We start from the raw sequence: 16,228 nt of genomic DNA on the forward strand, positions 1-16,228 counted from the left end.
GCATTGAGCATCTTCCCGCTAGTGGTCAGTGTGCGTCACAGCAACCGGCCAAACGGCTGACTGGTCGAACGCTTAGGGTTTTATATATATAGATTATTTTGCCAGGGTCTTGCTAGGTGTCTTCCTTTTCTATAATCAAGCCAGAGTCTCTGAGCTCCTGGTGGAGAAGTAAGTGAGTCCATGGTAGCAATGGATGACAAAATCAGGAAGCCTCAAGGGCAGTTCATGGCACTCCCAAAGTATGTGCACATGTATGCAGGTGCAAGATCAGCACCCCTGTGCATCTGGACAAGAATGGGCACCAGTGCAGGCAAAGGAGCAGCGACCTAAGCAGTGGCCGCCATGCTATACAACTCTAGTGGACCACTGCGGTTCTTGCCTGCCCAGCAAACATTTTGCTTCCTTGGATAATAGGGTCCTAATTTACTTTAATAAGTAACCCTCTTTCACTCTCAATCTATATATTGTAGGTGAGGCTGATTCTACTCTGGATTTAGTACAAAGCATGTGACCCAGACTTAGCCAACCAGAGAATCACGACCAAATGGACAAAGTGATTGTTACAGGGATAGATGCATGATCTAGTGAGAACCAATAAGATTCAATTTCAAGCTTTTGTTGGCAGTATCAGGAAGAGATGGTCTCTCGGGTGACTTCAGACTGGGAGAAAGACGTGGAGCTACCGAGACCTCCACATTGGGAAGCAGGGAGGGATGTGACTGTCTAAGAGTGAAGCCAACAGAAGGAAAATGGAACCACAAGATAAATAAGAACCAACGCTGATGCTATCATTTGGGAACTGGTACATAGGCATGCCTAAAGGCAGAGCTATCTCAGAAATAGTACAATTACATGAGCCCACAATCCCCAATCCCACAGCCTCCCACCAATTTTTGAGTTGGGTTTCTGTCATATGTAACAACAAAAGAATCTTGGCCAATAATAAACCAAATACTCATTTTCCACATAAGACATACAGACCCCAAGTTCCTCCTTGGACCCAAGTTATCCCAAACATCTGACTTACCTGCAAGGAGCCCTGGATGTCTTTCCCCCCGACAATCACGAGTTCTGCCATGTCTTCCGCATGGGGAGTCCGGGCATGGATGAAAAGGGTCTTGCCCACCGCAGTTATGTTCCTCAGGGCGACTAAGCCACCTTCATTGTTCACCTTGAAGTATGGGCTTGAGACCTCGTAGTGTAGCTTGTCATTTCCCTTACAGTCACTGAAGTTCACTGGAGAAAACAAAACCAAACAAACCAAAACAGAAGGAGTGTGAGTAGGTTGGGCAGCTTTGTCCTAAGATATCTCTGACCATTAAATGTGAATTATCATTACCCATCCCAGATCCACAATGCTGTCCCTTGTCCCACAGCTTCCTCTCTGTACCCCCGTGACTTTGATCATGCTGAAGGTCTTCACTCCATCAAGACTCATCCTTGCTAACCTCCCATGACCAAGGCAGGTGCTAATCAATGAAAACACAGAGATAAACAGGACCACATCTCTGCCCTTGAATGTAGTGGGTGAAGTACACAATGATGTTTAGGAATGTCTGAGGTGCTGTGGCAGAACCAGGTTGCTCAGGAGCCTTAAGGCACAGCTTCATGGAGACAATATTTGAGCGGGGCCTTGAAGCTGAGTGAGAGAGTAGACGCCCCCAGGAAGTGGAGGGCATGGTAGGTTATTCAAAGGCATGGGAATAGTGGTGGTGAAATAACAAAACAGACTCAGAGAAAGAGAACTAACTTGGTGCACTTTGAGGTATATTTGAAATTAGACAACGATTTTGGGGATAATGAAGGAGAGGTTGGAAAAGGAGGTTGAAAATGTTCCTTTGGAGATAAATTGGGAAACACCACTGAGTTAGGGTGCCTTAGACTATTTTTAGTGTTGACATAGTCAAGGTCAGGTGCATGTTCTGGTTCCAGTGTAGGACAGTGCTTCCCATGGGTTGGGATGCATCAGAATCCCACGGGAGCTTCTTAGAAATCCCAAGGACCCAACTCAAGGAAGCTAATTTAGTGGCTCTGGGTTCTAGAGAGTGGTTTGGAGAAGGGGAGGAGAGGCTAAGAAAACCAGTTAACTCAACATTGTACCAATGATGCCTGGCCCAGATGTAAGCAGTGGCTGGATGGGAGTGAGCGAGATCCCTGTAGTTGAATGCTAAGTCATGTGTGAGAGGGAACAGGGAAGAGCAGCCCTCCTGGGGGAACCACATGAGCACAGGGACATTGCCAGGAGCAGCAGCTGTGACAGCTGGTCACGCTCCCCTCTGTGGCGTGCTTGTAGCTGGTACAGGATTCTATTTCCAAAGGCATCACAATCCATTGTCTGCACGAGTTTGCCTGTCTGCCTTCCTCAATAGGCTGCCAGGCCCTTGGGTGGAAGCATAGAATTGCATGTACTACTTGCATTCCTCCTCCCCCCACTTCTGTTTTCTTAGCTCTCTGCTGAACAGCTTTGTCTAGTAAACCTTTAATTGAATCACAGCATAGACATAGAAAAGTACATAAATCAGAACGTACATCTCAATGAATTTTCAGAAAGTGGGCACACACGTGGACCCAGCACCTAGATCTAGGCACAAAATATAATCAGTCCTCCTCTCTCTCCCCCTTCCTGAGTAAAAGCCCTACACTCCTTCCCAGAGGCTGTACTGCACTGACTTCTGATGTCAGAGTTTGACCTGCATTTGCACTCATACAAATGGAATGATGCAGACTGTGCTCTTTTGTTCTGGATTCTTTCACTCAGCATTATGTTTGTAAAATTCAACCGTGTGGCTGCAAGGCAGAGCTGTTTATCCTAATCACTATATAGTATTTTAGCATGTGGCTATGCTGTGTTTATTTATCTGTCCTATTGCCTATGGACAGGCATTTGGCCTATATCCAGTTTAAGTCTCTTAAATATTGCTACTAGGAACTCTCCTGTGTGCTTTTGGAACATCTACATGGGTCCAAGTACATTGTTAAAGCCATATACTTTTCTGATGAACTGAGCTGATTTTTCTTTCCTGGGAAAATCATTCTTATGGTGGTAATAATCATATTAGCTGATAATAATAATGGCTAACACAAATTTAGCACTTCCTGCATGCCAGGCTCAGTGTTAAGTAGATTATGCTATTTAATCTTTACAACAACAATGAAGGTGTCACAATTTTGATTCCCTCCCCCCACCCCCCCACCCCATTATAGATCAGGTGACTGGGGCTTGAAGAAGGCAAGGGGGGTGCCCAACACACACAGTTTGTAAAACCAAACCTGGTCCCTTTGCCCTTCACCACTATACATCCTCAAAACTGACAAACCCCATGTAGAATAGATTCCTCTTGGAATCCCATGAGGACCTGAATATGATGACCTGAGTACCCTGTTCAGTCCTGCTCCCAAGTTCCCACCCGGCCCTGATGCCTGTTGCATGGCGTTGCCTCGAGTTCCCTCTGCATTGGGGGCTCCAGAGCCTTTCCTGGCTACCACGTCAGCTTCAGGGGCATCGTTGTGTGGACCCACAAGTGGACTTTTGGGAATCTGCAGTTCCCAACACTTGCTCACTTCCTCTGACCATCTTGTTTGCCCAGTTTCAGTTTGTGGAAGTGAACTTCGAAGCAGAGACATGACCATTGCTTTCATGGTCACCATCAGTTAGCATTCATCCACTGGAGGCACACTGCTCAAAGGACAGGGCCTGATGGCAACTTGTTGCCTGAATTGCCAAGATGTTGATTCTGGACCTGGCCCCTGGGCAGGATCAGAACAGACAATCTCAGCTGGGGAGAGGTGGGAACAAGCGAAAGTATACAAAAGTCTGTGGGGGTTCTAGTTTCACACCTACATCTCTTACTTTCCCTTTTCTCTTTCCTTCATTTCTTCATCCCTCACTTCCTTCCTTCTTTTTTTCTTCCCTTCCCTTCCCTTCCTTTCATTGTTCCTTTCCTCTTATATTTCTTCTACAAGTATTTACTGAGAGCATGCATTATACTAGTTGTTTGGATTACGGACATTAATCCAAAACCTTGTAAGTGGTAAGAGACCTATCCCAGGCAGATCGAAACATAACAGGTGCAAAGGTCCTGTGGTAGCCAAGGAACTGTAACTAAGCCAGTGAGATGGGAAAAAAAAGCAAGGAAGATAGCAAGGAAGAGAGGGTGGGATCTGGAAGGCCACAAAAGGCTTATTCCCTAAAGGTAGCTTTGGACCCTTCCATTACGACTATAGAACTGACTGCTTCCATCTGAGTCTTATATAACTGTGGATCCCCACCAAAAACCAGCACCAAGCCCCTCCATGTCTGGGCTGTCTGCTGGCCTCCCCTCTGGCCTCTGTCTTCACTCAGAGCCTCACACATGCCCACACCTGTGCCTCCCTACACCCGCTGTTCTGCTCTACCTTTTTCTGCATATTGACTCCTCTGGTAGAAGGTATTCCCCACCTTCTTCACCCTATTAACTGTTAGTTATTCTTTAAGATTCAGCTCAGCAACCTCTCCAAACACCCTCTTTGTGTTCCCAGAGTTCCCTGCACATAGGGCCTTGCACATCATGTTACACCAACATGTCCACTTTATATATCTGTTTGTCCCACCAGAACCAAAAGCAGAGGTTGGATCTTACTCTTTTATTCATCTCTACATCTCCAGCAATGAACAGAATGCTTTTCCATACATGAGACTGTCGGTAACGATTCCATTTAACTCGATAACTCTAGTGGTGGTGGATCGGGGCTCCTCTCCATTGTGGGAGCAGAAGACGCTGGAGGCAAGGCCAGTGTCAGAATGAAGGCCCCTAGCTTCCCTAGTCTTGGCTGAGCCCAGTGGGAGAGAGGAGTAGGAAATGAAGGACTCAGCCATGGTCTTCCCATAGTTCCCCAGTTCCTGGATACATCAATTCATGAAAGCACAGCCTCCCATGCTTAGCATGGGCTTAGCTCATTGGTAAAGTCAGGGGTGGTGGCTTACCTTTCTTCTGGATTCTAATAAAGCTTCACACAGTCCTGAAGCATAGTTGGGATCAGTGTGTGCATGTTGAATGAATGAATGTTTTGAAAAATAAAGGTAACATCTACCATTTCTTGAGTGGCATCTGAGTACCAGTCTCTGTGCCACCAACTGTGCATTTAGGCTCTCCCTGTAGCCTCATAGCAATTCTGATCTGTAGCAGCATTTCCCACTTTTAAAAATTATCTACCCCGCCACCAAGTCTTTTTAGATATTTTTGCCTAAATGCCACTACTCTCATGAGATTTTACTGTCACAGATAACTGTTTACTTTAATGTCACTGTATATCAGTTTATTTACTGTATGTGTATCTGTACTTTGCTCACACACAAAAAGTACCATTGGGCCTCTCTCCAAGAACCCATGTCACCCCTTTGGGGGCAATGCAGCTGCATAGAATGCACAGTCTACAAGCATCGTTCCCATTTTACCAGAGGAGAGACCAAGCCTTGGGGAGATTGACTAACTTGCTCAAGGTCACACATCCTGAAAAGGCAAGAACCTGTCCCTGGTCTGACCTGTCTGCAGTTCAAGTTCTCAGCACATCCACATCCTAGGAATGGATACATGAGAGGGAAAGGGGCAGGTGCCCATCCCCACCCCTCCAGGATGCTCACTAATCCCTCAGGAGTCATCAGAGGTACCAGGTGGGGGCATAATGAGAGACCAAATCTACATCCAGGACCTGGCACATAGGGGCTGCTTAGTACATTCTAGCTTCTTTCCAACTGGCTGTATCAGGTAGCTAAGGGTTGCATAATTGGGTATTTTTATGTTAGACATATTATACCAATTCAGGAGCAGGTGCTTTAGACTGTGGCTCTTTTTCAAGGCTATGATAATCACCCCGAGAACATTTACAAATAGCAATACCTGCCCCAAACCGCAACAGAGATTCTGATATACCTGGGCTGGCTTGGGGTCCTGGCACTGGTATCTGTTTAAAGCTCTCCAGGTGAATCTAATGTAACCAGGACCAAGAACCAGGACCTTGGACAATGAATGGTTTGTCAAGATGCCAGGTGTCCACATTTTCCACCTTCCCTGGCACAGAGAGGAGGTTGGAGAACTAGCATGCCAGCAACTGCTATCCTCATGCCCTTAGAAATGCATTTTTAATGGTAGGGTCTCTAAGCCCTTTCCAATCCTGGCTCATATGTAGCAGCAGCTCTGTGACCTTGGGCAAAACACCCATCCTCTTTATGCTTCAACGTGTTCCTCTGTAAAGTGGGACAAATACTAGTACTGCCCTCACAGGTGCTATAATTCTTATGATGAGCATTAAACATAATATGTACCTACATGCATAGAGCACTTAAGACTCTGGTGCTTCATGCATAAAAATGATTATTATCATTATTCCTGTAATTCTGGGCATTAAAGAGACTATCTTTTTCCTTTTCCTATATAGCTTCCTTCTTTCAGCTGCTTTTCCACCTGCCTTCTGCGTCCTTCCACCTCTTTCTAGTCAGGTGCCTGTGCTACCGCCTGCTGGCTGTGTGCAGTTACCATGGAGATGGTTACTATAGGCATCTCTGCGGAGGGTAAAGGAGTGAGGCAGATGATTCTGATCCCACCTTGCCCATCTTTGACTTCCCCCTCCCCCGACTTGTCTTGGCAAAGTCCTATTTATCTCACATCAGAGGTTGTGAAGGAAAAATAGCATCAAAGGAATGAAATTATGGTGCCTTACCCATAGTAGATTCAACAAAGTTTTGTTAAATATTCTTCAAATGGATTATTTAAAAACTCCTACAAATCTAGGGTATCCTTTTTTCCTAAAAGAATGACTACACTGAGAGCTTTACATTAGTGATTGCAATGAGTTTCACATTATCAGTGTGAGGCAGGTACTTTTTCTTTTCTTCTCTGGAAACAGACTTAGGGAGGTGATGAGGTTAAAGCCACACAGCCTATGCTAGGCGTCCTAGGCAAATGCATCCTTTCTTCAGTCATTCAGCTTCCAAACTCACCATTTTGCCATACTTTCATACCTGATCTATTATTCACTTAATGTTTTTCTTTTAATTGAATTGCATTGTTTATTTATAAGATTATTTGAAGATAACCTTTATAAATAAGTGCTGGGTTGCCAGATGTATTTTTTAAATATTGTTAACTAAATCTAAGGAGTCTAACAAAGATATATATTTGTTCTTGTATGTACTAAAACCCTCACCTTTATGTGCATTCCACCTCCATAAATGCTGGCCTGTGCTACATTCCTCTAGTTCCATCCTTCACTTAAACATATTCTTTTTTTCCCTTCTTTAAAATTTTGTTTTATTGCTTAAAGTATTACAAGAGTAGTACATATGTCTCCTTTTTTTACCCCTTGGCCTTCCCCCAGCCTCTCCTACCTCCCAGTGTCTTGTGTCCATTGGTTATGCTTATATGCATGCAGACAAGTCCTTTGGTTGATCTCTTATTCTTGCCTGGCTCCACCCTACTCAGGTTTATAATCTAGGAGGATTCTGGTATAATCTAAGAGGATTTCTGATATTTGAAATGATATATCTAACATAAATAATGCAGACTTGAGAAAGACACAAACCTTAGAAAAGGCACAAATCTAGATCATGCAATTTTGGCAATATATAAATGTCAAACCTGAAATATATTAGAATGTCTAAAAAAAGAAGAAATAATTCACCACACTGTTATTCTCTGGAGGAGAAAAAAAAGACTCTGCTTCATACCAGTTATATCTCACCTTAACTTCCCTATCAAAGGGTTCCGCTGATAGCATCAACCTGTATCAAGATCTCATATTATGAACTTTGTTGACACAATATGTCAATGAGTCCCAAACTTTTAAAGAGTTTGGGCCAGTGCATGGAACATACTAAGAATAAAATTAAATCATTTATGTCTATCTATTTTAAAAATATTTGTTTCTATAGAGACAACCTCCTAAGTAGCTCAAAATGAGTCTATGAGAATAAATGCATGGAAAATTCTAGCAAACAATTAAACTTGTGAACAAATATTCAAAACCTCTATCTGAGGGGGAAATGTACTATCTGTACTACTGGGAACCTACAAAGGACTTCCTTACATAGTTTATCACTGTGGCATTTAAAATAGCTTCTGGAAAGAAAAAAATTATCCATATAATACATTGTACATGGGGATTTATTGGAATCACTTGCACAACATCATTCTTTGAGATAATCTTTGAACACCCCAGGAGAAAGAGGGAGGAAGTGAAAACTCCCCACCTGGGGGAAAAATGCAAATTAGACAAATGGCACCACTCAGCGTTTCAATTATGCTTTCAGCATGTTTCCACTCAAAATGTCCTCTGGGCTTAATGCAAATGTCACAAAAAGACAAACTTTAGCTGGGAGACAAAACCACAATTGAAATGGGGAGTTTGGCATGTGAATTAAGGGGCTTAATCTTCCTGACCTTGATTTTATGCTTTTCTATTTCTTTCTTTTGAATGTAGCTTTTAGGGATGAAAATCCAAAAGGCATGGATTTATTACCATCTAGAAATATGTGAGGGAGCAAATTAAACTGCATTAGGATCCCAGGAAATATGATGGATTTAAATTTATCTGCAAAATATAGAGTAGTCCTGCTCATGTAGATAGATATAAACTAATATATGGAATTTGTGCTAGTCTTACAAGTGTTTTGGGTCAATCAACTCACATCTCAGATGGGCAAATGATCCTCCTACATACATTATATACGTATTCAGAGAGACTTGCAAATTGGTTGGCACATAAGTTGTAGGGCCTCTCAGAGTTGGTGGCCAGACTCTGCTTGTACAGTTCTGTGAGGATATGTGAAGATCAGTCTAACTATAGACTGAACCACCAGTCATCCTGGGAGTTGTAGCCATAGACAGATATGCTTGGATCACTTCTAGGAATCCAAACTCTTACACAGAAAAGAGTGGCTTTATCCAGCAGTATGCTCATAATAGAAAAAGTCCTGATTTGTGGCATTTGCCAATCCCTATGGTGTAAATATTCTAAACATAGCTGATATAGCTAGCAATGTGCTTTCAACTGGCTTGCAAATTTCTAAAAACTCAGCAATCAGCTCTCAGGAGTTTAAGTACTATCTGGCTCCAGCACACCACGGGGACCAGGCAATGACTGTGCAGAAGAGTATAAATGGTGCTCTCCCTCAGACTGGACCAGATATCCCAGCACTCCTGACCTAGTTAGTAAAACAGATTTTAATTGCTTTATCAGTAGGGAGGGTTGATCTGCAGAATCTTTGCTGGGGCATGGAAAGCCATGCCTTTCTGACAACTGAAGTAGTATTTAGTTCAGAAACGTCAGATGGACTCTCCCCAGGATACAGACCATCACTTAATTGTTTCTCACATCTTTGGTATCCCACTGGCACCAACAGGGCTTAGTCCAGAGGCTCTTTGGACTTGCCCAAGTGAGAAAAACAAAAAGCATTTCCTTTGGCTCCCCTGAATACCCTCATTTCTCAAGCATTCTGGTCAATCAAGCTTTCATGAACATATGTTCAGTTCTTCCCACACTGGGCCAGATGCTTATATGATACAATAAACGCATCCTCCAGCTTTGATTCATTCTACCCTCCTGATTCTTGAATGCCGTGAACTGTATCTTGTGTTCCATGTTTCACCTGGAGTCAGTGCTGATATTCACAGAGCTTCTGTAAGGCTTTGGGCACATTCCTAACTGTGACTGATTAATCCTGGAGTAGATTTCCCTCCAAAGCCTTTGTAGATTTGATAGATGCAGAATGCACATAAAATGGTCTTAATACCGTGTCATGTGTCAATTCCAACTTTGATAAAATAGAATTTCAATGCTATTGTGTCGGCCGAAGATATAGTGCATGGTTCTGTCAAGTGATCTTCAGCAGAAACCTATTTTATGTAAACCCTTAAGGGCTTCCTCTTGGAGAAAAGACAAAACCGCATCTGCTTTCAGGGAATTTTCTCTGCCAACCATTAAAAACTGAGCTGCTAGCTCTGAATCCAGTCTTTTCTGACAGGGTCTTACATTTTCCTCTTGCTACAAATTCCTTAAAACATGGCAGTTTGTTTTCTGGAAGAATTCTGTGCATTGTCTATCTCATGGTGGTTATAGTCACTATGAATTTGCATTTCAAATTGGAATGACTTTGTATGGCATAGTGCCCAACATAGTACACATTAACCCTGTTTGTTGAATGAGTAAACTGCAACTTGGCAGCTAAGGAAATTTGAAACCCCTCAAACAAAACTGAGAATGATGGCCCAAACTCATGTGAATATTTGAGTGAGTCGATTTGAAAGGCACCTGATCAGATCAGTGAAACCGAAATCACAAATTCAGCAACTTTGAGAACCACTAAGTCTCAGATTTACATAGATCCCCTCTCAGATTTTTGCAATACCAGCACAATGTCTCCTACATAGCCCTTAGGTTTTGTTTTTTTAAATTTGTCTAGTAATTATGTGCACACATGTCTTCCTCCCTATGACTGTCAGCAGGGTAGGTTAATGAGAAGAGAAATTTGCTCTACTACAACTTGCCAGATATTTGGCAGTTGGAATTGTCTGGAGACAGAGTGTAGCCAAGTGTTCTGGCTGAGCCTACACTGAGATTCAGATCCTGATTATGTCTGATGCTCTGGCAGTCTCTGATTTCCCAAGTACCTCTCTACTGCCTGAGGAGGTATACGTAGAGAACCTTTAAAGAGGATCACTTCTGTATGACCACCTAGAGAAGTACAGAACCAGAAGGAAGATGGAGAGGAGAACACAGTATTGGTTTCTTAGTCCAGCCCATGGGTTTACAGTATAGAGAGAGAATAAGCTAAAAGAATAAGAATAAGAATAAGAATAAGATCCAGAGACAGAGACAGAGACAGAGAAGTATCAATCAGAACTTCAAACCTCAGATGGAAGGTAGGGGAGGAGAGGGGCAAGGGGGAGAGACCAAGCAAAGGACTTGTATGCATGCATATAAGCCTAACCAATGGACACAGACAATAGGGGGGGTGAGGGCATGAGTGAGGAGGTGGGGGGCAGGGGCAATGGGGAGATAAGGACACATATGTAATACCTTAATCAATAAAGAAATTTAAAAAAGAATAAAAATAAGAAAGCTCAAAGATTCACAAACCACAGCTGATTTAGGTAACCTCAAACACTGTTACTCTGGTTCCTAATTACAAAATATCATGGTGAATGGCGACTGGCCCTATTTCTGAATGAAGGACAGCTTGGTTTTGCTCTGGTACAATGAAGACTAAAGCAGCTTACAGCCTTTTGGCAATGTGAAGGGTTCCCAGTTTGGGGGATCCTAGAGATGGACTTTGAGAAGCAGCTTTCCTACAGAAGGCAATGGGGAGGCACTCCCTTCAAGGGCTTCCTAGAACCATTAATCAATAAAGAAGCCAGAAGGAGAGATCATGAAAGAATTGTCTGTGAGTTTGTATGAGAGATTCCCTGGGTTCTTCCAGAAATAATTGGAATAAGAGTCAAGAGAGGAGGGTCTGTTGAAGTCCTACACCTGTATGGGGCAGGAGGGTTTATAAGCAGGTGCAGTGCAAACATTAATATTTGCATGGCCTCTTTATTGTCCAAATATTGGAAAAGTCTGAAGAAATTCAGGACCATTTGGAAAGTCTTGTTCTTCCTAAATGAAAAATTTGCTTGTCACTGGATACTTTCAAGTGGAACCTCAATAACTATTCAGCAGAAATATGGAAGAGATTCTAGCATTAGATGATGTCTCTTACAATCTGAAATTCTATTATTCTAAACTTAACATATTCATCCATTATCCCATAAAAATATCATTTGTTCACTTACAGTGTGCAAGACAGTAGGCAGCATGGGATAAATGTCAACATAAAGGTAAATAAGGCATACTATCTGCCTCCATGATATATTTAGAACCTAGAAGGTTGGAGGGGTGCCTTTTGAAGGATGGTTGTCCATTTCTACACTGTGTCAAAAGGCCAAACAAGCACCATAGGGTAGACATTACAAGAAGGAAGATCATAGTCCAATATTATAAATTATTTCTAGAAATGAGAGAAAGTCAACCAATGAACAGGCTCATTATTATCAGATGCATTCTAGGTGATGGATTATCAAGTATAGCTCACTTTACTGAGGAGTTGCACTCTCTAAAACTTGCTTAGAAAGCAAATTTTTGTATAATTTTACTACATTTTATTATAAAATTGAATGTGTTCTTCTATTAAATGTTTGGCCTTATGTCATAATAAAATCATATTTAAGAATGCAATAACACATTAGAAACATTTGAAGGAAAGAATTATAACTTTGCAGGTAAATATTGATACTAATCCATAAAGCAAATAGTAAAAGTATGCAAATAACATGGGCAAGTGTTTAAATTGGCTCTGAGTGTTTGAAGATCTAATTATAATGATGCCCATCTGCAAAACTGAGCATTGTGGATCTAAACGTCCTTTAGTTTTGACTTAATCTCTCCTCTAGAACTCTAGGCAGATGATCAGCTCTTCTCTTTCTAGGCTCTGTAGGAGCTCTTGGGTTTTAGCAGGGCTGAGGATGATTTGGGGATAAAGGCATGTAGGAGTGCAAATAAGTTAAAATGTGGAAGATGAGCAAACAAACAAACAACAATTCTGCAAAAGAGTCTTCAGGGGATGTATACTGAATCAGCTTCTGACGTATCAACACTGAAATAGATGTGTAAAGTGTTATCATGAAGAGAGAAGACACAGTCCCATCTCTCAAAGAGCTTATAATCTATGATCCGAAGCAGTACTCAGTACACAATGGTCTGTAAACTTTAAAACCTGAAATAATGCAAATCAAAACGACAATGCCATACCATCTCACACCTGTCAGAATGGCTATCATAAACAAATCAACAAATGACAAGTGTTGGCGAGGATGAGGAGAAAAAGGAACCCTCATGCACTGCTGGTGGGAATGCAGACTGGTGCAGCCACTGTGGAGAACAGTATGGAGTTTCCTCAAAAAGCTAAAAATGGAACTCCCATTTGACCCAGTGATCCCACTTCTAGGAATATATCCCAAGAAACTAGAAACACCAATCAGAAAGAATTTATGCATCCCTATGTTCATAGCAGCACAATTCACCATAGCTAAGATTTGGAAACAGCCTAAATGCCCATCAGCAGATGAGTGGATTGAAAACCTGTGGTACATCTACACAATGGAATACTACGCTGCAGTAAAAAAGAAGGAATTCTTACCATTTGCAACAGCATGGATGGAACTGCAAAGCATTATGCTAAGTGAAATAAGCCAATCAGAGAAAGTCAAATATCACATGATCTCACTCACTTGTGGAATAAAATGAACAACATAAACTGATGGACAAAAACAGATCCAGAGACAGAGAAGCATCGATCAGACCTCAGACTGTCAAACCTCAGAGGGAAGATAGGGGAGGTTGGGGGGAAAGGGGAGAGATCAACCAAAGGACTTGTATGCATGCATATAAGCCTATCCAATGGACACAGACACCAAGGGGGTGAGGGCATGAGTGGAGGTGGTGGTGGGGGCAATAGGAGGATAAGGACACATGTGTAATACCTTAATCAACAAAGAAAAAATAATAAAACCTGAAAGAAGGTGGGTTCTGGGAGAGGAGGAACTAACCATCAAGCTTTTAACAAAGTATCAGGAGCACAGTAGATACTCAATAAGTGATTTCCCCCACCTCAATCCTCATATGATGCTTCAACATTTTACAGAAGGGAAATAACAGATGCTTGGATTTGGCTGAGTTACCCATGGCACAAAGGTTAGTGATAGAACCGGGGTTCAAACCCAGTTTTGTGACACTCCAAAGGCCACACTTTTCACTGCACTACTCTGTGCCTTCTGATTACTTTATTTGAAAAATTCTCCAAGAAATAGTGAGTGAAAAATAGAAGTCTTTTTTCCACATAAAATTTAACAAACTGATCTTTACTCAGTTAGTTTCAAAACCTAATTAATCAAAAAAAATAGATGAGTTGACTGAGTATCAAAAACTTGTAAAATATCAAACTTTGGTATGTGACCCAGCTGAGGATGCTAACAAGGCATCACTCCCGCTAGTTCCTGCACTGGTTCAGTGAATGTAAATGACTGTGGCATCGAAGAGAAAAGAGTGTTGGTTCATATGAACAAACATTAGTAAGTATTCAAGGCACTTCCTTAGATCTTCTACTCTCTCTACAAAACCATAGACATGCTGGTTTTCATGTTTGATGTCTGTCTTCTATAATAGTTACCATTTATGGAATGTTTTCTAAATGCCAGACAGTACGATAAACACTTATAAACATTATTTCTTTTAATTCTCCAACAGTCCCATCAAGGTAGTATTTTAAAGGTGAAGAAATTGAGTCTCTGAGAGATTAAGAAAATATCTTAAGGCCACACATCTGCAAGTGGCAAAGCTGGAACTTTGCTTTTTACATCTATTGTAGAGGCCTGTCCCAGGTCCTGGCAGAAGAGGAAGAGGAAGAGGGTGGATTATTTTAGGATGGAGGAATCCAAAGTAAATGTTAAAAGTTATTCCATAGCCTAGGAGCACATGGTTTAACCAGAAGTTAAACAGTTTGTGTCTAGAGTTGAGAAAGGTGTCAAAGATGGAGTTGAATGGAATCTTGAAGTGTTAATTCCATCAGGGGAAAACCAGAGGTCAGAAGTCCTTGTAACTCAAAGCTTAGGGAACAGTTAAGCTTGGGAAAATGCATGAATGGGGCTCAGCCAGATCTTTATGCAATCCCAGAACATATACAAGTATCCAAGAGCTTTTACTAGTATGAATTCTTTAAAGGTTGGAGGAAAAGCGATGTGTGAAATTTACTATCATTGATCTACCTATAACTTTTATTAAAGAAGTCTTGAAATTTGGACCTTCTGCAGACCAAAGCCCTGTTATTCTCCTTCAAAATAATCACAACTCCCCAAATCACAGCAAACAAAACACCATAGGGGAGGAGAAAACAGCAGAGAAGTTTGATCTACGATCTTCAGAATGGATTCATTTTCATAAGACCCAAAGGTGATCTGTCACCAGTGTGTGGATGACTATCTTCTGTATCAAAACTCCTGAGGCATTTTGAATACCCCACCCTTTAATTCCCTGTGGATACCTTGCGCGCTTCTATGCAGAGATGGCCTTGTGGGACCTGCCTACCTGAGAAGGTCTAGAAATGTTTCCAGAAGACAGAATAGTGTTTGGGGACTGAAGTACATGGCCTGGGGCATCAATGGCTATCTTTCCTAAAGGATAAATTTTCGGTATTAACAAGGTATTGTGGCTTGGTAATAACCATCAGGGATGTCAATCAAACTGCAACAGAGTGCAGAACAGCAACCTCACAATTTCCTCTTGACCTATCCTTTGGTAACTTGGGAGCTCTTTGAAGACAATGGTGTCATACAGCTTTATTCCTATCTCTTTGGCTATGCTCAGCGCTAGCCTGGCAAGGGTTGACAATCAAAAATATTAGTGGACTCTTTTGGTTATAACCAATTAATTTATTCACCTCCTGCCTGATTCAGTGAGTGACATTAAACATTTGTTGCACCTAGTTGACAAGACTTTGTCAGGAAATTAAAATAAAATGATTTGGCTTACAACACATGAACCACAATTAATTCTTGTATGCCTATATGGGTTTCTGATGTAAGCAAGAAAGTGATCAGCCCTGTGGGTCATGCCTATTCATCCCCTAGTTCCCAAGAGAATTTTATTGCATCCCTTATGCCATATGGCATCATCTCTAGCTTTAGCCTCGTGGGAATGTACGAATGTACGAGGATGCCTGCCAAGAATGTCTCACTATTTGTTAATGATACTCCATTTTTTCTGTGATGTTTTTCTCTCAACAACAATAACCCACATTCATTTCCTTAAGAAGTAAAAGCCAGTGCAGCTGAAGGCTTTGTGCTGCTTTCCACCCTACCTGCCTTATCACAAGAAATGCATGAGCCAAATGTAAAATGGTGACTTTTGCATTTGAGGGATTCTTACTAGTATATGGGATCTCGAGTTTATTGCTGTAATAACAGAAGGTCTCACATGTCTGAAAATATTCTCTTTGCATATACACACGGTAAGTCTAAGGTTCCAAGATATCTCTCTCTCTCTCTCTCTCTCTCTCTCTCTCTCTCTCTCTCTCTCTGTGTGTGTGTGTGTGTGTGTCTTTCTCTCTCTCTCTCTCTCTCACTCAGACTCTCTCTCTATATATATATATATATATATATATACA

General features: G+C 41.7%; 1 protein-coding gene across 1 annotated transcript in view; it reads right to left on the minus strand.

Annotated features, from left to right (window-relative positions):
* The window catches only part of CDH13 (cadherin 13), a 990,542-nt gene that overhangs the window by 637,790 nt on the left and 336,524 nt on the right, over positions 1-16,228 (minus strand). The window contains exon 3 of the mRNA XM_006087037.3: positions 1,028-1,236. Coding sequence (XP_006087099.1) covers positions 1,028-1,236 — 209 coding nt within the window. The remainder of the gene's footprint in view (positions 1-1,027; positions 1,237-16,228) is intronic.

The sequence above is a fragment of the Myotis lucifugus genome, unplaced genomic scaffold (assembly GCF_000147115.1).
Source record: "Myotis lucifugus unplaced genomic scaffold, Myoluc2.0 scaffold_35, whole genome shotgun sequence".
Lineage (NCBI taxonomy): Eukaryota > Metazoa > Chordata > Mammalia > Chiroptera > Vespertilionidae > Myotis > Myotis lucifugus.